General features: G+C 43.3%; 1 protein-coding gene across 7 annotated transcripts in view; it reads left to right on the top strand.

Moving 5' to 3' along the window:
• The window catches only part of LIMCH1 (LIM and calponin homology domains 1), a 183,184-nt gene that overhangs the window by 139,346 nt on the left and 21,151 nt on the right, over nucleotides 1–22,687 (top strand). For all 7 annotated transcript variants that reach the window (XM_075752247.1, XM_075752246.1, XM_075752243.1 and 4 more), the window contains 6 exons: nucleotides 1,896–2,022; nucleotides 4,884–5,038; nucleotides 5,416–5,818; nucleotides 9,607–9,828; nucleotides 19,515–19,608; nucleotides 21,966–22,138. In XM_075752247.1, the coding sequence (XP_075608362.1) occupies nucleotides 1,896–2,022; nucleotides 4,884–5,038; nucleotides 5,416–5,818; nucleotides 9,607–9,828; nucleotides 19,515–19,608; nucleotides 21,966–22,138 (1,174 nt within the window). The remainder of the gene's footprint in view (nucleotides 1–1,895; nucleotides 2,023–4,883; nucleotides 5,039–5,415; nucleotides 5,819–9,606; nucleotides 9,829–19,514; nucleotides 19,609–21,965; nucleotides 22,139–22,687) is intronic.

Below are 22,687 nucleotides of genomic sequence, written 5' to 3'. Positions count from 1 at the left end.
CAGAAGGTGCACGTGGGTTGTAGTGTATAGTTTGATTCCTGGCCTAGGCAGAAGCCTTTTCCAGTGTGCTTTTTTTATTGCGCTGTTAATAATCATAAAACCTTTGGTTTTGCTGTCTCTGTGCACCCTGAGAGACCCCGAGTGAACGGAGGGAATAAACACTAGCCTTTAATTAGGACATCAGGGGACTCTTGGTAGAAAGTAGTTTTATTTTCCCAGCCCAAATGGCAGAGGGCAAGTACTTGTGCACTCTGCTAGAACCACTTACCAGCATTTCAGGCCTTCTGTTTTCTTCTACTGTATGTGAACTATAAATTCTCTGACATGAGAAGAAGGGAGCTACACAACCAGTTTCACCCAGTAGGCACATATAGTGGCAAATACTTAACGCTAAAGTCTTTTCTTAGGGCGAGTTTCAAAAGCTCTTAAACTGCAATAAGCCCTTTGAGGGTAATTTTATTGTAAGTTATGCATCTCCCAGCTAATCTCACCAGTCTGCAAAACATGGCTGATATTTTAATGTTCCTTAGCAGGGGATACGCTTTTAGTTTTAAATACAACAAAACTTGCCATCTCTTTCAGTTCAGTTATTTAGAGTGCTCCAATCCAACCCTGAGAAATGCAACCCTTAAACTACCCACAGATAAACCCAAACTAGTGTACCCCTCCTTAGCACTCTGTTTATAGGATGAAGCACAGTACTATGCTAACCTCGCTGTTTGTACTTAAAGGCCATAGGACGTGTATTCTGTCCTTCTTTACTGAATAAACACCTACTAATGGGATGGGATCTATGCATGTCCTTTCCATTCCGCTGTCCAGACCTTTCCCCTGAGAGTGGTTCACTCCCATCTTTGCTTGCCTGAATACAAATATCAGCTAAATATATATATATATACACGCACAGCCTTCCCTGTCTATTCACTTTGATTACTGTGTACACAGTCGCCTACAATTTTATCTTCCTTTGGTGCTTCTCCTGCTAGTTGGCTTAGCTAAAGCTACAGATGATCATTTGAAGACTGCTGTGAAATCACTTCATGTGGAACTGCATGGCTTTTTTTTTTTTTTTTTGCTTTTTGCTTTTAATGGCACAACTGAGGTCATGTTTTACTAATAATAGGTAGTTGGGGGGGGAGTAGTAAGTACGTTATCTTTGTGTGAAGATCTTTATATAGTATGAATGGATGTATAATATCAAACCATGACCTTTTTTCCTTTAACTCTCCAAAGGTCAGGGACAGAAATAGAATGTGTTTAAAGAAACTGTTTTGTCCTGAATGTCAGCTTTTCCTTGTTAGGTTAGCTGTATTAATAAGTTGGTGCTGATAGCATTGAGTTACTTCAAGGCAGGGAGGGGAGAGGAGGAAGTACCATGCTGTTTGCGCTGCATGTACTTCTCTGGGCAGGCTCTCCCCGGTTTTGTAGCAATAGCATTTAGCCAGCCATGCTGCCCCTAATATACTTCTCAAGCCTCTCTTGTTTTACATTGAAATGGAAACTTCTGTCTGCGGTGTTAATTGGAGGGGTCTTGAAAACTCACTGGGAAACAAATCTTCAGAAAGGAAAATGTTCTGAACTCAGCTCTGAATAGAACGATTTTAATAAGAGCTATTGATGGAGGTATAATGTTAGTAGCGCTTCTTAGCGTGAGAAAAACTTGCTGTCAGCTAACAAAAACAAGAGAAAGTTGAGGAGTATAATGCCTGAAGGTACTGTATGGGAGGCATAGGGATGCTGACCGGTCCTTCTAAAGGACTGCTGCTTTTGGGAGCTTCATTACAGTGCAGGTGTCTGATTCTGCTGTAGCACCCTCATGCGGCTTTAGCTCTAACAAGCTGAAGGAATATAAGCTTCTAAATAACGCTGCACTTCTTATTCCCCCCCTTGTTTAGGAGTATGAGCATGTTTGACATGAGGTGTGAAGAAGAAGCCGTGGCTCAGCCTCACAGCAAAGCTCGCCATGAGAAACTGCAGAACATACACAACCAGCTCAAAGAGGACGAGACCAGATGGCAAGATGTGAGTATGCAACATTGTCTGCAATGCTGGCATTGAGGCCAACTAGCTGGGCAAAACAGTGCAACCTGCTAAATCTACAGTTGTTCTCTAGCACTAAAATAATCAGGAGCTTTTTTCTTCTTTTTTTTTTTTTTTTCCCCCACAATAGGTTGTTGCTAAAAGCATGGAAGTTCATAATTTGGTGTAAATTACAGAATACAAGACCTTCTGGTGCCTCTGCATGGGCACCAGGTATTTTGCTTTTTTAAAGAATGTAATTAAACTGTGATTAGGTAAAAATGGAAGCAGAAGAGCTTCTAACTTCTGATTTTTCTAACTTTTATAATTAGTAAATGCCCAAAATGACAAAACACAAGACTAAGCAAAACAGTGAATAAATAGGCTGGACTAGGCTTTAATAAATTTGCATAGATACAGAAAATGCTAACATTTTCCCTCTTGTCTGAGCAAACAAATTACCCTTCAAGTTACCTACACCCTGCTTGGGTTACAAGGCCTTTCCAAACCCTCTTTCCTCAATGTTTTTTTTTAAGCTGTCCTGGCATTTGGCATTATCTTCAGCAAATTAGTAAGGATGGAAAAGCATGATTTGCAGGTAAGTTAGTATCAGGAGTTTTAGTATCAATGCTATTCATTCCTGAAGACTTATTTTAAATGAGGAATTTGGGGCATATTTTTTAATTAAAAAAAACCCAAACCACCAAACAAAACAACAAACCAAAACCAGATCTCTTCAAGCAGCTAGTACAGTAATTTCCTATTATAAGGACAGCTACTGTGAAACATCTGATAGAGGTTTTTGGTAAAAAAATCAAGAAAAAGTCCAAAAAAGAACACTATATACAACTAAGAAATAACTTTTCATAGTAGAACAATGAAGGATTTCAGCTGAGAGGTCTGTATGTGTGGGAAGCCATAATTTCCCAGCAGAGATAAGAATGAGTCCAAAGGCATTCAAGAGGTTTGAGAACTCTTTGCTGTTGAATGGAAAATCCTCTGAGCTAAAGTGCGTAAGTTTTCCAGGCCCTCAGCACCTTCTACACTGAACTAAAAGTTCTGGAGAGGTACTAAAAATGCCCTTACTGGAATGTCCTTGGCATTCAAAGGGCTCTATGGAGATGACACCACATTCATGGTCGGCTATTTTTTATATGCCCATGCTGTAAATTTGCCAACGATTAACAGTTTCATGGCTTTTTTTTATTATTGTTATTCTAAAACATCAGAGCTGGAAAAGATAAACATGTCTGGTTTTTAATTACAAAAAGAGGATGAGGGCTTATGTTATGAAATTTGCTAATGAAAAACTAATTTCCAAACAATAGGCAATAGTGGGAGTAGCTGAATAAAGAAATGCTTTGGTACTTCAATGAGAATAATTAGTAACTGAGGAAAAAAGCCCTATGTTTCAAGAAGGGGATTATAGACTGATATATGTAGGTCATGTGAAGAAATACTTTAATGAGCATTCCCTTGAGTGTAACATCAATAATTTGTGGTTTAAGCTAAATTAAAAGTGACAAGGTTTGTTCCTGGTTTTAATAAAATAAGTTATGCTTGCAGTACCTTCTGCTGTTTACCAATAAAAATGCAATTAAAATATTTGGAAAACCATGTAATTAATGAAATTGCCTTTGAATTGAGTATGTGTACAGAATCTCTGGTTTTTATTAAAACCAGAAATTGTTAGAGTGCATGAAATATAATCTGTATACTAATCTCCTGATGTTGTAAAGTTAATGACAAATGTGCCCCTACAGTTTCCTAGGAGGTTATCTGTCTTTGCAGAAGTTCTGCAGAGATTTTTTTTACATGTAAAATTTTGTTTCTTTGCTAGTTGGCTGCAAAGAAAATTTATAGCTTAGGAAACTTCTTTACTGTAATACTTTCACTGTGAAAAAGATCTTGTCTCTGTAGCCTCCAGGACTTGTGAATTCATAACCCAAGCAGGATGCAAGACATAGGTACCCGTAACAGGTATCTCCTGTGACTCTCTGGTTTAGTGTCAGGCAGGCTTTGCAGGAAAGGTAAAGAACCATAGTCAGTGGATCTTCTGGACAATTTTGGACAGGTAGCTTCCAAAAAGAATAAGATCATTGCTTCAAGAAGGGCATATCTACATAACTGGATACAAACCGTAGGTTTTTTTCTCTGTCATGTCTCACTCCAACAAGGTGTGAGCCACTTTAGTCCCTAACCTGTGTTGCTCAGATCTGGGCCCAAAATATTGCAGGGTGCCCATGAGGAAGAATTTAAGTTTGGATGATGCACTGGACTTTTCTATCAAAAGGAAAAAAAAAAAGCATGAGTCAATGATGCTTGCATGTAGTTGGCTGATAGCATGGGCAAAGTATGGGACTATCAGCTCTCCAAGGCAGACTATCAGTGCAGCTGTAGTTCATGGTGAAACGATGTCCCTTCCTCCAAGGAACTCCTGCCTCCCATACATCTCATGATTAAAATTCTTCACCAAACATAATTTTTCTACGTCATCTTCTTGGGGAACCAGGCTTTGTCCCTAGAGTTGGCCCAAGTGAAAACGAGTGCCCTGGCTGGTCCCTTTAGGCCAAATTTCCTGGTGTTATTGCCTAGTGAGCTTCTGCAACACTGCAAAGCCAAAAAGTAAATACACCAGTAGAGCTATGAAATCCTTACTGGATCCTGCTGTTAGGAGAAAAATCAGTCAAACAACATCTTCATTTTATGGTATTATCTCCTTTTCTCTTTAAAATAAACATCACTGCCTGCAGATGATGGGAGCCTGGTCCGCAGGCCAGGAGCAAGTGTTGCAAACCTTGGTTTCTGTGGCTGGTTTTTAGCCATTTGCAACTCCACATTCAAGTGCCTTCCTTCTCTTGCAGGACCTGGCTCGATGGAAGAGTCGCCGAAGGAGCGCTTCACAAGATTTAATAAAAAAAGAAGCTGAGAGGAAGAAAATGGAAAGGTTATTGTCTGGAGATGGAGCAAATGAGCGCAGAAAAAGCATCAAAACCTACCGAGAAATTGTGGAAGAGAAGTATGTTGTTTTACTGAAGTGCAGTGGCATGTCTGAAAATGCTGTGTGCTCCATAGGTGATCACAGAATCATGGAATAGTTTGGGTTGGAAGGGACTTTTAAAGGTCATCTAGTCCAACTCGCCCTGCAATGAGCAGGAACATCTTCAACTCAATCAGGTTGCTCAGAGCCCCGTCCAACCTGACCTTGAATGCTTCCAGGGATGGGGCATCTACCGCCTCTTTGGGTGACCTGTTCCATAGATGGGTAGCTGGGCAGCTGTCCCTGTAGACCTGGGGTGAGGGAGAAGGAAGGATGTTGATGGAGCAGAGGAAATAGGAGTGATTTCCAACGTTAATTTTAATATGATGACCTCTTTTGTGTTGTCTCCCACGCAGAGAGAGACGAGAGCGGGAGCTTCATGAGGCATACAAGAATGCAAAGTCACAGGAGGAGGCTGAGAGCATCCTCCAGCAGTACATCGAAAGATTCACTATCAGTGAAGCTGTCCTTGAGCGTCTGCAGATGCCAAAAATTCTGGAAAGAAGCCATTCAGTGGAGCCAAATTCCCCACTGAAAGACCCAAATCCTCTGAGATACTTAAGGCAACAGTCGCTGCCTGCTCCAAAATTCACTGCCACCATTGAAGCAACCATTGTTCCCACTGCTGAACTAGAACCCAGTGGTTCAACGGGCCGTACATCTCCCAGCAAAAGTGTTGTCTCCAAGGCTGTGCCTATGCTGACACCCAAGCCTTACTCCCAGCCCAAAAATACACAGGAAGTTTTAAAGAACTTTAAGGTAGGATACATTGCGCTCCCCAAAGTCAATCAGGAGGCAAAGAGATCCTGACTAAATCATCTGAACATACAAATGCTTAATGCAATTAAATAGAAATTGGTTGCAGCATTCTGATGTTATAAAGCTCAGCTTTGTGCTCTGTGCTGCCCAGTCTAGTGATCTCTTCTTGGTTACCAACCTTTTTAGAAACTTGACCTGTTCATATTGAAGTATTTGTGCTGGTCATTTTCCCTCAGGCTAAATTTGTTTGGGGAAAGACAGGGAAAGGGGAGCCTCTGAGAAAAAAGCAAGGCATTTTGTGAGAAAGAGGTTAGGAAAGACTATGTTGTTGCAGTTTTTGTTTTTAAACAAAAGAGAAGGAGCAGGGAGCGTGGAGGCCCTGACATTTGGAGCAAGACCTGAACTGGCTTTTGTGTCAGGGGCCTGATTTTTGCCATACTCAAACAAGTCTGTCCCATTCAGCCAAGTCATAAGCCCTTGAAGTATTGCAGTGTGCATGTATTTGATGGGAGAGTCCCAACTCCTTCAGAGTCAAGAGCCAGCTTGCCCAAAGATACTTTCTGTCCTAAAAATGCTTCTCACCAGGGATGAATGGGAGAGCTGCTTCACTGGCGTAAAGAGGGGATATAGGCTGTCAATGCATGTTTAAGGAAAACAGGTTGATATTGTGGCAGCAGTGCAACTGGGGATTGCTGGTGAGAGAGGGGGAGTGGCTGCTTTGGGTTGCAAGAACTGAGCAAACATTATGGGAATAAAAGTAGTAAGTGAGCTTGGATGAAAGCAGAACTGCCTGGAATAAGGAGCCAGCTGTGAGATTTGAGGAGGAAGGGGATAGGAGAAGAGACTGAAACTGGGTTATGAAACCTGAGGAATATATCTTTGGACCGAGTGGATGTGGAGAATTGGGGTAAGATACTGAACCTGTGATAGAGAAAGCAAAGAACTGAGATATGTTAGAGAGAATAGGCCAGAATACGTCAAGTTCAAAGAAATCTGCTTCTCACAGTGCCTGTATTAAAACTGGAGCTTTGCCAAGTCTCATTATTACCTTGTAGGCAGTGTGAAGCCTTATGGCATGGGTGCCCCAGCCTGTAGAGTTCAGGTCCCCTTGTGTCTGCCATTGCTATCTGATTCTCTGCTAGTGGCATTCAAGGGCCCCTGCAGCCCTGCTGATGTCCCAGTAGCATTGCTACCGTGTATATTCAGGTTGTTTACTTTTTAAAAAATAAGTCAGTTTTGTACAGATAGTGGAAAAGCGTGTTGTGATGTCTGTAGTTTCTTGAAGTCTGTCCCAGCCCTTGTGGAAATCTCCCCCGCCATGTTTCCTAGTAGAAATGTGAAACTGGTAATTCCTATTTCTCCTATACTTCAGTTGGTATTCCCCTAGAGTTTAGGTTTTAGACATCAGTGAATCATGGATCTTTGGTGGGTTTTTTTTTTCTGATCCATGCCACTTTTTTTCCTCAATGGACCAAGATATATATATATCACCTTCACATTCATGCATATATAGTTCACCTGTGTGGGGAGAAACTAACCCACGATTGCTTCTCCCCCAACCAGCCACCAATAAAAGTCTGTCTAGACCTTGTTCACTTGATGTGAAAGACTGCGATTTGCCTCAGTAGGAATCATTCCCTAACACATGTAGCTGTAGCATTGTTTTCCCCTGAAACACCAGTCTGTCAATGATTCTCAGCTCTGGTGACAATGTGTTGACTTGCTCCAGATCAGAAGGAAAGGAGTATGTTTGTTTAACTCTGCAGCCAGGGTATCTGTCCTGATCATTCAAACATTTGCTTTTTCTCCCTAATATAAATAGAGAAATGTCTTAGTCTAAACAGAGACACTAAAATGGATGGTGCGGCCTGCCAGTGTTTTCCTGGCTTTTTTATTTCTGAGATCTTTCATGACCTGCTTCTTTGGTAGATAATCCAGCACACAGTCCCAGAAGACTTGGGGCTCAGTGTCTGCCCACATTTGCGTTTGGGAATAAACCCTAAGAGCAGTACTGTGTTGAGTGGATGATGACAATGAGGAAAAGGAAGGAACCTTTTAATCTGAAAAGCAGTCAGAAGGGGTGAAACCACTTGCAGAGCTGGGCTATTTCTCCTCTGCCTGGGAGCTGGTCGCATGAGGTGCTGGCTGCCTTCACCCCCCCGCACTCCTGTCAGAGCTGAGGAAGCCCAGCGCCTCAGACATGGCCCCTTAGTTAATCACCCTCAGACAGAGAACAGACCTCTGGATGCACGTATACAAGAAGTCAACAGGAGGAGTTTGTCCTCAGCTTAGCGCTGATGGCACATAATAAGTTGGAGTGCTGCTCTTGAGGTATCCAAGCTGTACAAGAAGTACTGAAGATAAGTAAATGGTGAAATAAGGAGTGAGGCAGGGAGGATGAGATGGGTAGAACTTTTTCTTAAACTGTATTTCAGTTTGATTAAGCAGTTTTGACACTTGTTGCATCAGTTTTCAGTAACAGCAAAATAAGTGGAAAGTTCTCATGGAATGGCTTACCTTTGTGTTTTTTGTTTATGCAGTACCTTGTGGAGAAACCTGAAATGACTAATCACCATATATATCCTAGATAGCTTCTCTAAGAATTCACTGATCTACGTCATTATTCCCCCAAAGTCAAATAATCAGAAGAGAAGAGTCTGTCCATATTTACTCCCTCACCTTTGTGTTGTCTCCTGTGATGATCGTTTTGCAAGCAAGGATCTCTGTGCACAGAGTAGCAAAGCCCTCCTTCAAATTTGTTTAAAACTCACCCCCTCTGACAAGCCTACAAACCTCTGTGCTGTAGCTAAGCAGGTGTTAGTGATACCTGGTCCACTTCTGATCTCTCTCCAGCTGGGCCCTCTTATGGTGAATGGCTTCTGAGTTCTTTGTAGGAATGCTTTTTTCATGTATACCATGGCTTCTACAAAGAGCCGTCCAAATTGAAGGAAGTCTTTACATACCACCTCCATTCAGTACATAATTATGAAGTACCGAAGTCCTGAGAGGAAGCTGTATAAATGCAGAGGAAGAAGCTAGAGTTTATTTAGTATTTTCTTCCTTGCTTAAGGGTTCCTTAGTGGGAATATATGCCCACCAAGGAGCTAGCTTGACCCTGAGAACAAAGAAGTTAAACTGTTTCTGCTTTCTCCTTTCCATGGAGACAGCATAAAATCATTTTCTGTGAAAGCAGCTATTTATTTTATCGCCTCATGGAGAAGGTGGAATGCCCAGTTTTACTTTGTGGTTCCTTGCTTCAATATTATGGATGGTAAAGCAACAAGTGGATGAACGCTGCTGCTCCTGACCCTTCAAAGTTCATATGACAGTGCTTCAGAAAGCACAGTCTACTAGCACTGTGGTGAGGTGGTCAGGTTACATAGCAGTCCATCAGCATAATTAGTCCCAGAGAACCTGCTTGCCTCTTGCATGAGGCAATGCAAAACCCAGCAGTTTTGGTGTAAATTTAACATAAAGCTTTGTTGTTCTTTTAAAATCCATCGACCTGTGATACACAGAAAGGGTGTCTGTGTGCTACTGGGAGAACAAAATGTGGAAAACCAGGGAATCCAGAAAAATTATTACCTTCTGTCTATATTTTGTTTGACAAACCCTTGGAATAGGGTTTTCTTCTGTCTTCACCCATTGAATAAAATGTGTGCTTGGCTCTGTCCTTCACTGATGGCGCAGACTGTGTTAACAATTGTAATATTATATTGAAGTTCTAATTTCTTAAATTCCTTTGAATGCTAATTGCATCAGCATATTTATTTAACTGTATTCTGCAGGTAGATGGAAAAGTCAGCATGAATGGAGAGAATTTCAACGGCGTGGAAGAGAAGGATAAAGAGTGTACAACAGTAATATTTACTCCTTCGCCGAGCAGATCTCTGAAATTTGACGGAGTAGCCAGAGGGGACAGGCCCCCGGTCGAGTTGAAGAAGGACCCCACAAGTGTTGAGCTCAGTTTACAGAGGCCTGCCACTCAGAGTGTGCACAAAGAGCCAACAGTAAGACCAACACGAACAAACCAGCCTTACTTTCCCTGCCAGTTTTCTGTCTCATAACATATTTAATCACTAACTAATGAAACCCGAGTGCTTATGTTTGCTTTATTTCAAGAGGGCGTGCCCGGACCAGGAAAAAAACCCCCAACAAAATCCTTTGTAAATTAAAGGCTTCTTCCTTTGGGATGTGGGTAGACAAATGGGAGGGGAAAATTCAAAAAACTTTTTGCAGCCAGCATCTCTTTTTTTTTTTTGGATGTCATGCAGCTGATAAGCATGCTTTAAATGTGCTGGGCCAGGGAGAAATTGACTCTGTGTCCCAGCTATTGTGCAGATTTATTCAGCGCTTCTCCTGATGTTAGCTGATTAGATCAGCAACATAATTGGACTGTGCGAGCCATTATAATTAGTCTCAGTTTTCAATTTTCAAAGAGGAGGATGTGGATGTGCTGGCAGTTTTGAGCATTCAGCTTTAATTCCTGTCTCAGAAATATTAGAAAAGAGGATAAACTATTGAAATACTCGGAGGGGCCAATGTGCTTCTTAACTGCCTTATCAAAGAAACAAAATTAATTTTACCGTTTCATCTTTCTCTTTCCCGCTTCCCCAGAGGAAAAGGCAGAAATAAAACTAGAGCACATCACAGCAGGAATCTAGATGCTACAAAACTGCAGTGAAAGCAGGTAGTAAAAGCAAAACAAGAAATAAGGACTGGACTGCAAATAAAGCATGTAAAAGAGTTGCAGACAAGTGTCAGGAGAGGGAATTCTCGCTGTTCTTTCCTGTGTAACAACAAAGAGAATCGGAGATGTGGTGAGAGGTGGAGTATGACAATTTTTTGCTTTCATCTCAGATTTCATCCACACATTGGCCAGATGGATAACAGGGAACAGGCAGGGATCTGTCCCAGGGAGTGATGCCATGTGATTCATGCCAAAGGACTTGTGTCTTACCTTATTCCCCTGCACGACTTATCTTACTCCCCTGCTTCATGCTGGTCTCTGGCTATGGACAGCCAAGCCATGGAACCTGCAGCAAGCATGGGAGCTGGGATGTGCTGTGAGCACGGACTCGATCCTGTCAGAGGGAAGTGGTACAGAGTCAAGAGTGAATGATTTTCAGGAAATCAGGCAGGAATGACAGAGCAGAGGCTGCTGCTGTCTGAATGAATTGGCTGTAAGGGCAAAGCCAGGTAAGCAGTGTGTCTGATATGGGAGAGCTGGTAATGGGAATGTTTGGACGGTAGAGAAGAGCCTCAGTCTGCTGTAGATTAGAAGCACAATGGCGATCAGAAAAGCAGCTGAATGAAAGTGTAGCTGTCTCCGTTTTGAGGATTTCTAGACCAGTATAGCTGTGGAAGAGTTGAGAGGAAACTCAGCAACAGAAGCCACTGTTAGGACTTGGGTGTATTTATGCCTGTTTGATGCCCTCTCATCCTTCCCTTTCTACAGCTTTGAGGATGATGTGGCCAGCTGAACACAGATTTTCCTGTGTCCGGTTTCTGCTTCCAGTGTCTTTGCCCTCGTGGTGATATTGGCAAAGGAGGCAGAAGAGTTTGAATTTTCAAATTCGTTGTGACTCTGACATTTGTAGAATACCTGGTTCGTAAGCTTGACTGCACTTAATGATGAAGCTTTCTAGAGACAGCAAGTGTGCATCCAAATGGTGCTATTGTCAGAGTTTCTTTGCTCTAACTAAGGATTTTATATCTCTAGCTTCATGATTTCATCAATAATGTGACTGGGTAATGCAAATCATTATAATTACTCCTGGTGCTTCAGCTTCAGGCAAAGTTATATGTTTCAAGCACATCAAGGGCAGAGCAAGGACAGGAGACTACTTTGCAGGGATCTTACATGGGGAAACAAGTGGAATGCACTGAGAGAGATGTTGGGAAAGAGGAGACCTGCCCGTGGGTGGAAGGGAATTTGCCAGCCTAAGATAAGATTATAGGTTCTGATCCTTCTAGATGTTTGCTTCTCTTTACCCAGCTGCTTCATTTAATTTTCCAGGTCCCCATGCCTTAGACTAAGGCACAGGCAGTAATTTAGCGATTGAGCATACAGGGGTGCCCTGGTTCACGGATGGGAAGGGCTTAGATGTCAGGTTACGGAGACGGGGCATGGTACGGGTGCTTGGCTTCTTCACTGTGTGTTGGGGCACAGACCAGCACTGCTCTAGGCAGCTCGATATGGGTGTGATCAGTCTGGGGCCTTATCTGCAAGAATTTGACAGCTACACTGGACTCACTTCACTGAGCCTTCTCCCTGTACCTATTTTACTTTGGTTTCTGGAAAACTAACACAACGATTTACATACTCTGCATCTGCAGAGTCTGAAACGCTAAACTCCTCTCTGAAGGTATAACCCCTCCTAGGAAAGTTGGGAATCCAAATTAAGAAAGAAAAGAGCCTCCTGGGCTTGTCCCACTCCTCATAAAACATGGCCTCTTGCTGGGAAGGATGCTGAATAACTAGCTGTCACTGTGAGCCCTCCAGAGGGGAAGAAGAGGTTTGCTTTTTGCCCCAGCAGGATGGGGCTTCCAAGCTACACGTTCTTGGAAGTAAGAAAGCCTTCTGAAGCTGCCACTGTATCACCTCCCACAAGAAGAAACCAAGGCTGTATTTTTGTCTGATGCTTAACCCTACTGAATTTTTAGGAGAGAAGGAGAAGACAACAAGCAGCTGAGATGAAGAAGCAGAACTGTCTGAAGTGGAAGAAATGACCATGTTTCTTTTGCCTTGAGAATACTTTTACAAATTGAGCATGTTTTCAAAGCCTTTTCTAAACTTGCTTTCACTGCCTTTATTTGTATATTTTACTTTATTGATTCAGTTCTTGTTAGTTATGTCCTTCCCAGGCTTTGAATAAGATACACAGGCACTAGTTCCTCTGCCTGTTAAGAGATGCTGTTTCTAGGCATTTTTTCCCCTCTAGCTGCTCTGTGATTTGTTTTGGTTTTGTATTTTATTCATTCATTTTCTGCCCTGAGTCTCTTTTGTGAAGTATATATTCCTTTTCATATATACGTTACCTTTGGCCCTCCTGTCCTCCCCTTCTGATTCTCTTCCTGTTCTTTGCGTGCCCCTTCCTCCTCCTCCATCCCTCGTAGGGCTGCTCCCCTGCTGTTTCAGTTCAGTTGTCAAATGGACTAGTCCTGTCTTCTCTCCGCCTGGCAGGCATCTCTTTGAAGCTCTGTAGCCCTGCTCTAAATCTGTCCGGCTGGCCTCAGGCGTTGTCTGCAATACGGAAAGATGCTGTGCAGCTGTACTTCAACAGTTCTTTTGTCCTGAACTTTGGAAAATGCAAGTTGCAGCACTTAAAACGCTAATGCGATTGAGGTTTTTGGGGAGCTAGAGAAGTGCAGGGATCATTTTGTATGGGTGAGACCTCAGTGTCGGTTGTCTTTTGGACAGGGAAGAACTCCATCTATATGTGAATTAAATAATGATTGGCAATCAGACACTGATTGGGAAACATATGTAACTCCTGCCTAAATCTACTGTGAAATGAGATGCAAAAAGCTGCAGCAGGTGGGAAGGACGGTAAAGAAAAATATTATCAAGAAACTATTCTTGTGTCTGTATTGTATAGGTAGAGTACTTAGATTTGGGGAGGGGGATTTTACAAGAGATTTACCTTTACTCTATGAAATTTTGCCTATGATTTAAGGCTAGAAAGGATAAATTTTGCCTATAAGCAGGATGAATATATCCCACTGGTGTTTGTGGAGTGATGTGCTGCTAAGAGAAGGAGTAGGTAAAGCACACCTCTCTTATTGCAGCTGGAAAAACTTGGGCAAAAGCCCAAAGACTGACTGATCAGTCAGTGGCAATGCCAGCAATAGAGTGAGAATCATCTCCTCACCCCGCTCCTGTCTGTCAGCCATTAGGTCGAGTTTTCTTTCTGTCATAGAGAACAGCGATGTGCATTACAAATGCTGAGAAGTTGTATCCTCTGGCTCTTTGAATCAGAAGTTAGCAAAGTAAATGTTTTGCTCTAAAACAATCTTTGAACAGTTTTTAGTGTAGGGGGGGATTAATTTGTCAGTGAGTAACATCACTTATCTAATCTTTGTATGAGCGTTTAGAAATTATTGGCTTGTTGTAGCTCTAATTATAGCTTTGCTCTGATCAACAAAAAAAATATAGACAGCAACTTTAAAAAGATCAGGGCAAGGTGGTGATGGTGGGGAGAGATTTTGGCTTTCTTTTAATTTTTCACTAGCTAGCTTAAACTTGTCTTTTTCTACTCACTGCCTGCTTGGCACAATATAAACTTTTTTTTCTATATCCAAGTAACACTCTCCTTCATCTTCAAAAATCCACTGATTGAACTGAGATTAAAGTATAAGCTTTCTTGTGGTTGATGATTGTTGGCAAGCTACAGGAGAGCAGGGTTGAAATCCTGATTTGTACATATCTGGTAGGACAAGTCTTTGTTCTTTGATTCATTACAAGAAACACTTGCAGAGTAAGTACGTCTGTTCCAGATTGACAGCTTTGCCTTGAACCACACATGGGAAGATGCGTGGAGGGCTGGACTACCTGAAGGAAAAAAGGTTTAGGATGAGAATTGAGAGCAGCAAAGCTTCAAAGCAGCTAGAAGGGAGCTCTGCTCAGGATTTGGTTACAAATCTAGTGTCCATGTCTCCTGTCCTCCAGACACCCATGCACTTTTCAGTGTCTATGAGTGACAGGAGCTTATTTTACGTACCAATTGAGCAGTAGTAACTCTAGAAAAATTACTAGCAGGAATACTTAACACTATTTCTTGGAACACTTTCAAGGCTTCTCTGTCAATTACTGATCCACCCTGATCTTTGTTTTTAATAGCTGGCCTGAGTATAGCATTATATAGCTGCCAGATGAGGCAGATGACTTAACGTGTCAGAGCAGTGTTCTGGCTGTAGTACTCTACTGGCATAGCATGCAAGGCGCTTAGCTGTGGCAGCCCAAGGTCATGCTGCTGTTACACTCACAACAACAGAAAACACTAGCTTTGATGAGGAAATCATCGTATGAAAATTTTAAAGTCAATGATACATGTACGAATTCAATCACAGAAGTTTGAAAGATGTGTCAGGCGTTTTCTACGTGTGGCTATTGATACTGCAACCAATCTCCTTCCTGAGTGGTTTAAACTGTAGATCTAACCTGAGTCTTCAATTTACAGTAACGGTTAGTAAAGTTGTACTGTAACTTCCTTCGGAGTTTGAATTCTTGTAGTGCTTGTGCTGTTCATTGTTTTAGGAGTTCCTACTTACTGTATTTTTAGGGTTTTTTATGGATGTAAGGTTCTGCCTCAGCAATAGGCAATGTGGCTATTTCTGGCTTGTATGGTCTTAATTAAAGAAATACTTGGACTGATATCCTAGTTTATGGGATAAAAATCCTGTCTGCCACAAACTGAACTAATTTATTTTCATGCCTCATAGATGTTTGACAACACTGTATAGTCAGCCGTGCTTGTGTCTTTGTCAAATGGACACCTTGATAAGCAGAACTGAGATGTTGCTTTATCCTCTATTACTGTTGTGCTCATAACTGCAAATGCAATCACAATATTTAACTTTCCATCATGGACTAAGGCTTCTAAATCCTAAGTGGGGAAGTCCACTTTAGCTCCTGGGTAGCTTGATGCATGGCGTAATAAAACACCAGTCCAAGTAGACAGCATTCTCCAGTTCTCAGGAGTTAACAAGAGTCTTCACACCAGCCTGGATCTGGGGGCAGAGATAACCGCAGCCCCTATGCAGCAAGGTTTTGCCTACTTCCCTTGAAGGCTTCATTGCCTGTGGTGGTGGACTAGCAGGTGTTGTGTGACCTTCCCTCATAGGCACCTGCAGCAGAGACCGTGGTCCTGCAGCATGTCGCCTCTGCCCACACAAACGCGTGTGGCTGCAGTGCAGTGGTGCCGAGAGGCTGCGTGTGTCCTTCATCCCAAAGCGCGAGAGCTCCTCTGAAACACCTCAGAAACGTCACTCACCAGGTTGTTCCTTTTTTCAGTGTCCGTGTCAAAATACGATCCTCTTAGGTACAATGAAATGCTTGTATGCCTTCTTCATGTTCAGTGATAACATCAGTGTTTGCAAAATATTTATGAAATGTGAATGATGATAGTCTGTGATAGAAAAGACATTTTATTGGCTGCATCAGTACAAGAATTTTCTCAAATGTATCATATACCTGTGGATATTGGTATTATATTTGAATTAGATATACTGGGAATGAGAGAGTTCCCCAGTGAAGTTGACTTAATTTTTTTATAGGTTACTTACTAATCAGCTTTATATTTTTAGCTGTATGTGACTAGCATTTAATTGCTCAGCAGAGGGAGGAGGAAGAGTCAAGTCTCATGAGCAGGAACAGAACTTCCGCAGCATGCAAAATTCGATTTTCCTGAAGCAAGTAGTAACTCTTTTTTTTTTACTCATCTTTGAAAGAATTTCCATAAATAACATCTATGTCTATGCCTGGTTCAACCTCCTGGATATAGGTTATGGGTAGATTTAGTTATTGCACTTGTGCGGGATAGCTACATGGCACAGCACTGCGTTTAGGTTCCTGATGTAACTCTAGATCCAGAGGTGATAAAAGTGCATCGTGTCTGTGTATTCACTGAGCTTTTTAAACCCTCTGAGCAGCCACTGTGGCTGTGCTTTTTCCCTACCTCCAGCTGCCTGGTGTATGTCATGCTGTTTAATACTTTTTGTATTGGCCCCAGTTTATCATTGTTTATAGCTTTAAAGCCTCTGAGGTTGAAATTAAAGCTGCGTTGTTTGGGGTTTTTTGAAATTTTTTAGTTTGCAGAGTTGCTTTTTGAGAGTGGAGGGTGAGTTCCATTGCTTTACCAAAAAAACCCCAAAACCCAAACATTAATAATTGAAATTTGCAACAATTCCTTCAGAAGTGCTTATGCTTTGGAGCAGTGGGTAGAGTTGTGAGGTAGGTGCCTCTTGTTTTTCCAGTTAAAATCTATCTTGTTTAGGGCAGACCCTGAGGTCTTGATAATAGCCATTTGTTTAGGTTTAATGGAGGTTTGTAGGTTGTAGAATGACAGAATAATTCAGGTTGTAGGTCTCTAGCTGAGTCTTCTGCTCAAAGCAGGATCAGGCATGAGATCAGACCGGGTTGCCAAGGGCTTGATCATCAGAGTCTTGAAAACCTCTGAGGACGGAGATGGGACAACCTGTCCAGGCAGCCTGTTCGCTGCCTGGTTGTCCTCATGGAGAAAAGAAATACTTATTTCTGCACTGAGCAAGGTTGGGAAGGGTTTCCAGTAGCTTCTCCCCTGGCTGCTGTCGTGTCATGAGCCAGAACTGAAGCTAAAGGAGACATTTTCTTTAGTTGCAGTGTTCTTCTGTTGGGACTTTCAGTGAGAAAGCTCCCACTGAAACCTAGGCTGGCATCAAGATGGGCCGGGGAAGGGGAAGGTAGGTTATATGGGAGAAAAGAGCAACAGAATGGCAAGGGGCAAATCTCTGGGGCACAAGACTTGTAGTTTTTGGAGCATTTCTCTGGGGCCTGTTTTTTAGCGTGTACCTCATCTCCAGTGACCATCCCTTCTTGGAACATGGAGGGGGAGCTCCATGCCTTGTTTGCTCTTGGTATAGGCACAGTCACAGGTGGACATGGTGGAGAGGAGGTCCTCAAACTTGCCATGCTGTCTTTTTGGAGTGTGTATTTCCCTCTGCCTCATCCATTTTGAGAACCACTCTTAGGCGGGATGGGGACATGTCCAAAGAAGAGCAACGAAGCTGGTGAGGATCTAGAGAACAAGTCCTGTGAGGAGCAGCTGAGGGAACTGGGGTTGTTCAGGCTGGAGGAAAGGAGGCTGAGGGGAGACCTTATCGCTCTCTACAACTACCTGAAAGGAGGTTGTAGCCAGGTGGGGGTCGGTATCTTCTCCCAAGTAACAAGTGATAGGAGGAGAGGAAATGGCCTCAAGTTGTGGCAGGGGAGGTTTAGATTGGATATTAGGAAAAATTTTTTCACTGAAAGGGTTTTCAATCGTTGGAACAGGCTGCCCAGGGAAGTGGTTGAGGCACCATCCCTGGAGGTATTTAAAAGACGTGTAGACGTGGTGCTTAGGGACAGTGGACTTGGCAGTGTTAGGTTAAGGGTTGGACTCGATGATTCATAAGGGTCTTTTCCAACCAAAATGATTCTGTGATTCTATGTATCCCCATGCCTTGCTTGGGGCGGAGGATTTGGGTGGGCAAAGGTGAGGGTGCAGTGGAAAGCACCAGGCAGTGGGGAGGACAGCGGGCAGACAGCCCCAGCAGGTGCCAGAGGAGACACGCTGCCACTTTTTGAGGCTCATGGCTGTGATCTGGCGCCTGTCCTGCTGCGAGGTGACAGCACAGCCCTTGGCAGCCAGGGGCTCCTTCTGTTGTTCCTGGCACTGCTCACTGCCTACTGGGCTTGCCCAGGTCGCTGCCCCTGGCCGCGGCCCCACACCAGTCCCCACCATTTCCTCGCAGGGCATCTTCCCAGACACATTCTCTGCCCCTCTTCCGGAGCATGCCTCCCTCCAGAGAGGAGAAGAGAGGCAGGGATTCCCGAGCACTGCTGACAGCAAAGCTCTCTGGAGCCGGTGTCCACAGGCATTGGTGTCTTCTTGGCACTGCCAGCAGACATCCTCGATGACCGAGCTGTGAGAGCCCAGGTTTGCTCTTCAGGGGGCATGGATGGGCGAGGGGCCGTGGGTTCATGTGAATCTGCAGGGATGGGAAACAGGATCCGTGCAGAAGGTGGAGGTCTGAATCCTGCCCCAGAAAAGAGGAAATTTCATCAGATTTCCTCCTCCCTTGCAGCTGTTAATAAGATGGAGGGGTGGGAGGAGGACAGGAAAGCGAGTCTACAATAGACTATTTCTGAAATATGTTGCTTTTTATCTCGAAAAGCAGTCTGCTTTTTTTTATTTTCCTCTGTTGAATGTGCCATTTTCTAGATCTTTCATGCATTAGAAGCCCTGTGCAGTGGCTGATCAGTTTGCTGCAGATTTGCCTACTGGGAAAGCGGATGTATGGTGGAAGCTGCTAAATAGATCAGCTGAAGCGCTACCCTTGTTTTGACAGTGTGGTTTTAGCTCTGCAACAGCCTTGTCCTGGGTCAGGAAGCTGGCTTTTCAAAGGGATTTGGATTATTGGCTCGATATGCTCTCACCATATTTTTTCAGTCCTCTCTAAATAGAGTTTCAAGTATTTCATTACCTTTAATACTGACTCTGGCTTTTCCCTTCAGATAACAGATTGTTTAGACAACCGTGAAATAAAGGAAGTATTTAATTACTTTGCCACTTTTCAAACCCTAGTATGTGCTATGTATTCACTAATGCATACGTTTTTGTGTTATTCTGGAAGAGGAAACTAAGGGTGAAACGTATGCTTATCTCCGGCTAACACAATCCAAGATATCCTACAATTTTAAAAGCTTGTAGGAGCTATTCCAAACCAACCACATGATGGTTGCTGATGAAGGGTTTGAAAAGGAGATTAAAGCCCAGTGATTCAACACCCAAGCACCACATACTGCTCTGAAATGTACTCCCCAGCTCCCTGCTGAGCTCTAAACCAGTCTGGTTCAAACACGTTACAAAGAAGCGGCAAGTACTGCCTTGAGGAATTAACACATACTTTTATTCCCACTCTACTCACTGTGTTTCTACTGCATTATTCTCTGCAGGCCTCCCCGGTGGAAGCAGATCCAGCTGCCAGCCAGCAGGTCGAGGCCAGCCCGGGAAGTGCGGGACCTACGAGCCCAGCGTGCCTGTCCCCAGGTGGGTTGTGGCTGCTGCCCTCGCCCCTGCCCTTGCCCACCGACTGGGCTGGGGTTTAGGCCCACCCTGCAGCAAGAGTCCGATAGCTGCATCTGCAGCGGCACCAAGAGGGTTTATTAGAAAATGCAGAAGATGTCAGAAATCTCAACATAATAAAGACATTTTTTACAGTAAGAACGATCATTCACTGCAACAACCTCCCAAGGGGCGTGGTAGAGTTCCCATGGCTGGAGGGGTGCTAGACAATCTCCTCTAGGCTCCCTTTCCCACGAAAGGTGGGACCAGGTGATCTTTCGAGGTTCCTTCCAACCTGTGCCGTTCTGTCATTCTGTGGTTGAAATGACACACCTGACTACATGTTGCTCAGGATGCGAGTTGTCTGCTTTGCCATCTGTGCAAGTGAAAAGCTGGTGCCACAGCATGCTGTAACCAGAAGGCAATCAGGGCAGAAACTATCAGTCAGTAATAGCTTCTATGCCCTTCCCCCCTCCCCCCAGACATTAAGAAATGGGGAAGGAGAATAAGAAGGGGCACTTCAGTCCTCATAGGGGCTTTAAATGAACAGTATTGTGCACAGTCCTGATTTTCTGCTTCAAACCCTTTATGCTTGATTCCTAATCTGGGGAAAGGAATTTGCTGATAAAATTTGAAGCTATTTTCCTCAAAAGGGTGTTTCTGAAACAGAAATTTTATCTACAGCATTTTATCTACTGCCTCTATCATACTAAGTCAATGGTCTTTTTTTTTTCACTTTTTAAAATGAGTCAGTCAAAGTTCAGCTTGGTATGGGTAAGTAAAAAGTACTATTTGAAGTAGGTATTTAAATGAGATCTCTGGCTGTAATTGGTATATAAGCATAATGCTCCTATTTGTTGAGGATAAATGTGACTTAAACTATTGAGCTTCAATGGGGTACCATTCCCCCAAGATTAGAAGCATATCCAGCCTTTTCTTGTTGTGCTGCAAGATTCTGAAGTACATGGGCTGTTAGCAAGGGCTCATTAGCTGACATAATTACTTTGGTTCACAGATGCCAAAGCACAGAGGTTAACAATCTTGAATTGCACCTGGCAGGTAATGTAGAAGCTGCAGTCTTGTGGTGAACCAACCAAATTCTTCTCTCAAGAGTCAGCAGTGATGAGCTGGTGATATTTGTCTACAAATCACAAAGCCACCTTGTGTCAGCCTCCACACCTATGAGAAATGCTAAACGTTAAGTATTGATAGAAAAGTTTAATATTGGCTGGCAAGGAAAACTGGGAGAGTATTGCAAAAATTGAAATGGTAAAGGAACATGGCTTCTCATTATGTCTGCTTTGGAGGGATAGATGTGGTCCAAACTGTGTGACCTTCTTGAAGAATAAGCAACCTCCTGTGCTGTTCAGTACAAGCCAGATACTTCCATGCTGTGACCCCTATGCCACTAACGGTGTGGGAACTGCTCCAAAGTGGTGTGCATCTGCCTGGCAGCAGGAGCAGCTCTTGTCTCTGCTTGTGTGCAGGTTCTTAGTGGAGCCTTGGGGTGCATCTCTTAGCTCACTCTCCTAGCCTGTCAAAGAGGAAGCTGCCACTGCTGCTGTGGTTGGAGAGGGGACAGGATCTGAAGCTGAGATTCTGCTTTAGGAGGTTAGAGAGATGTCTGGGTGCTTATGCACTGCCTGGGATGCTGGCAATCGCTCTGCTTCCAGTGGTGGTACCAGCTGGCAGTAGTTTAGCTGTCACAGTCCTCAGCTGTAGGCCCATGTGGTCCTGGTCCCTTCTCCCGTATACCAGCATCAACTTGTTGGGTTTTTTTTAAGAACTGAATGACAAGTAGGTTATTCCAGTCCAAGGCTTCCTGTTAGCTCAATTTGTTTGCTTTCTGATGCTTGACTGATGTGGTTTAGTGGAAACAGGCAAGCTGAAATATCCTTCAGTGCTGACAACAAGATCATGTTAACTGTGGAGTAGCTACTTGTCTGGGTAGCAGGTATCTTAGGATAGGATTCATCACATGATTTCAGTAAAGAGATCTATACCTCAAGAAGCATGTTGTAGGTCACAGCTCATCTCAGCTGAAGAGGAGTGTCTGAAATAATTTGGCTGACTCTTCTTCAATAGCTGCCTCTCTGTTGACCATGAAGGGTGCCCCATGATACCCAAGTCAAGTGTAAGCAGCTACATTTTGTCAGGTGAATTTCACTGTTAAAGCCTTGTCTTCTCAGAGAGATTAATTATTTTGCCTGGGTTTTTCAAAACATCCAGTAAATGGGCTCACAGTATATCCAGTAAGAAATTGGATTGTATGAAATAGGTCTACATTTTATTTCATAAAATATCTTAACCTTGTAACATTATCTCTTATATGTGTGGATTAGGTTCAGATCAAAAACAATTCAAGTCAACTGCAGCCTGTGCTAGTCCTGTTGTGAAGAGATTAGAATTTCTTCCCAGTCCTGTCTCTTCAGAGCAAGCTGCTTCAAGTGAGAAAGATGTGAAAAAACCTGAAACAGAGCAGCAGAAGGAAGCAGAGCTCCCTGCTACACCAGAGGTATGTATGGGCAAGAAAGAGAGGGACTGGAAAACAAAACCAAAAAAGAAGAAAGATCTCACACTGACATGTTTATTGTGCAACTTGGTATTTTTCTTTGTGTACTATCACTTCAAGAGTTCATTCAAAACAGTCTGCCAGGGAACAACCCTGGAGAATGGTTTCTGTGCCAAATCCTGTAGTCATCAGAGAGTTCTCCCTCCAAAGGAACTCCCCAGAGTCTGCTTGTAGCATTTGAACCTGTAAACTGGCTGGAGCAGAAATGAGAACTTAACCTGCAAACCCCAGTCCCACCACACGTTGGGAGGGCAGAAGTATCCAGAAGGTGTAGACAGTGGGGCTTACCCTCTTAGTCCTCCTGAAGTGCTGAACAAGTGCAAGTGGTGACACAGGTAACAAATGGCCATGACCATACTGCTCTGTCAGGTAAGTTAGATGTTGGTCCTGGATTAGGATCGGCTTTGGTGTGCAGGGCAGTGTGAATGTCAGCAACAAACAGCTACCAGTTATTTCCAGGACTTCAGTGCTGCAACTCCCTGCTATAATTCT

This window comes from Balearica regulorum, chromosome 4, assembly GCF_011004875.1.
Source record: "Balearica regulorum gibbericeps isolate bBalReg1 chromosome 4, bBalReg1.pri, whole genome shotgun sequence".
Lineage (NCBI taxonomy): Eukaryota > Metazoa > Chordata > Aves > Gruiformes > Gruidae > Balearica > Balearica regulorum.
The sequence above is the reverse complement of the archived record's forward strand: the minus strand, read 5'-3'. Positions and strand labels throughout refer to the sequence as shown.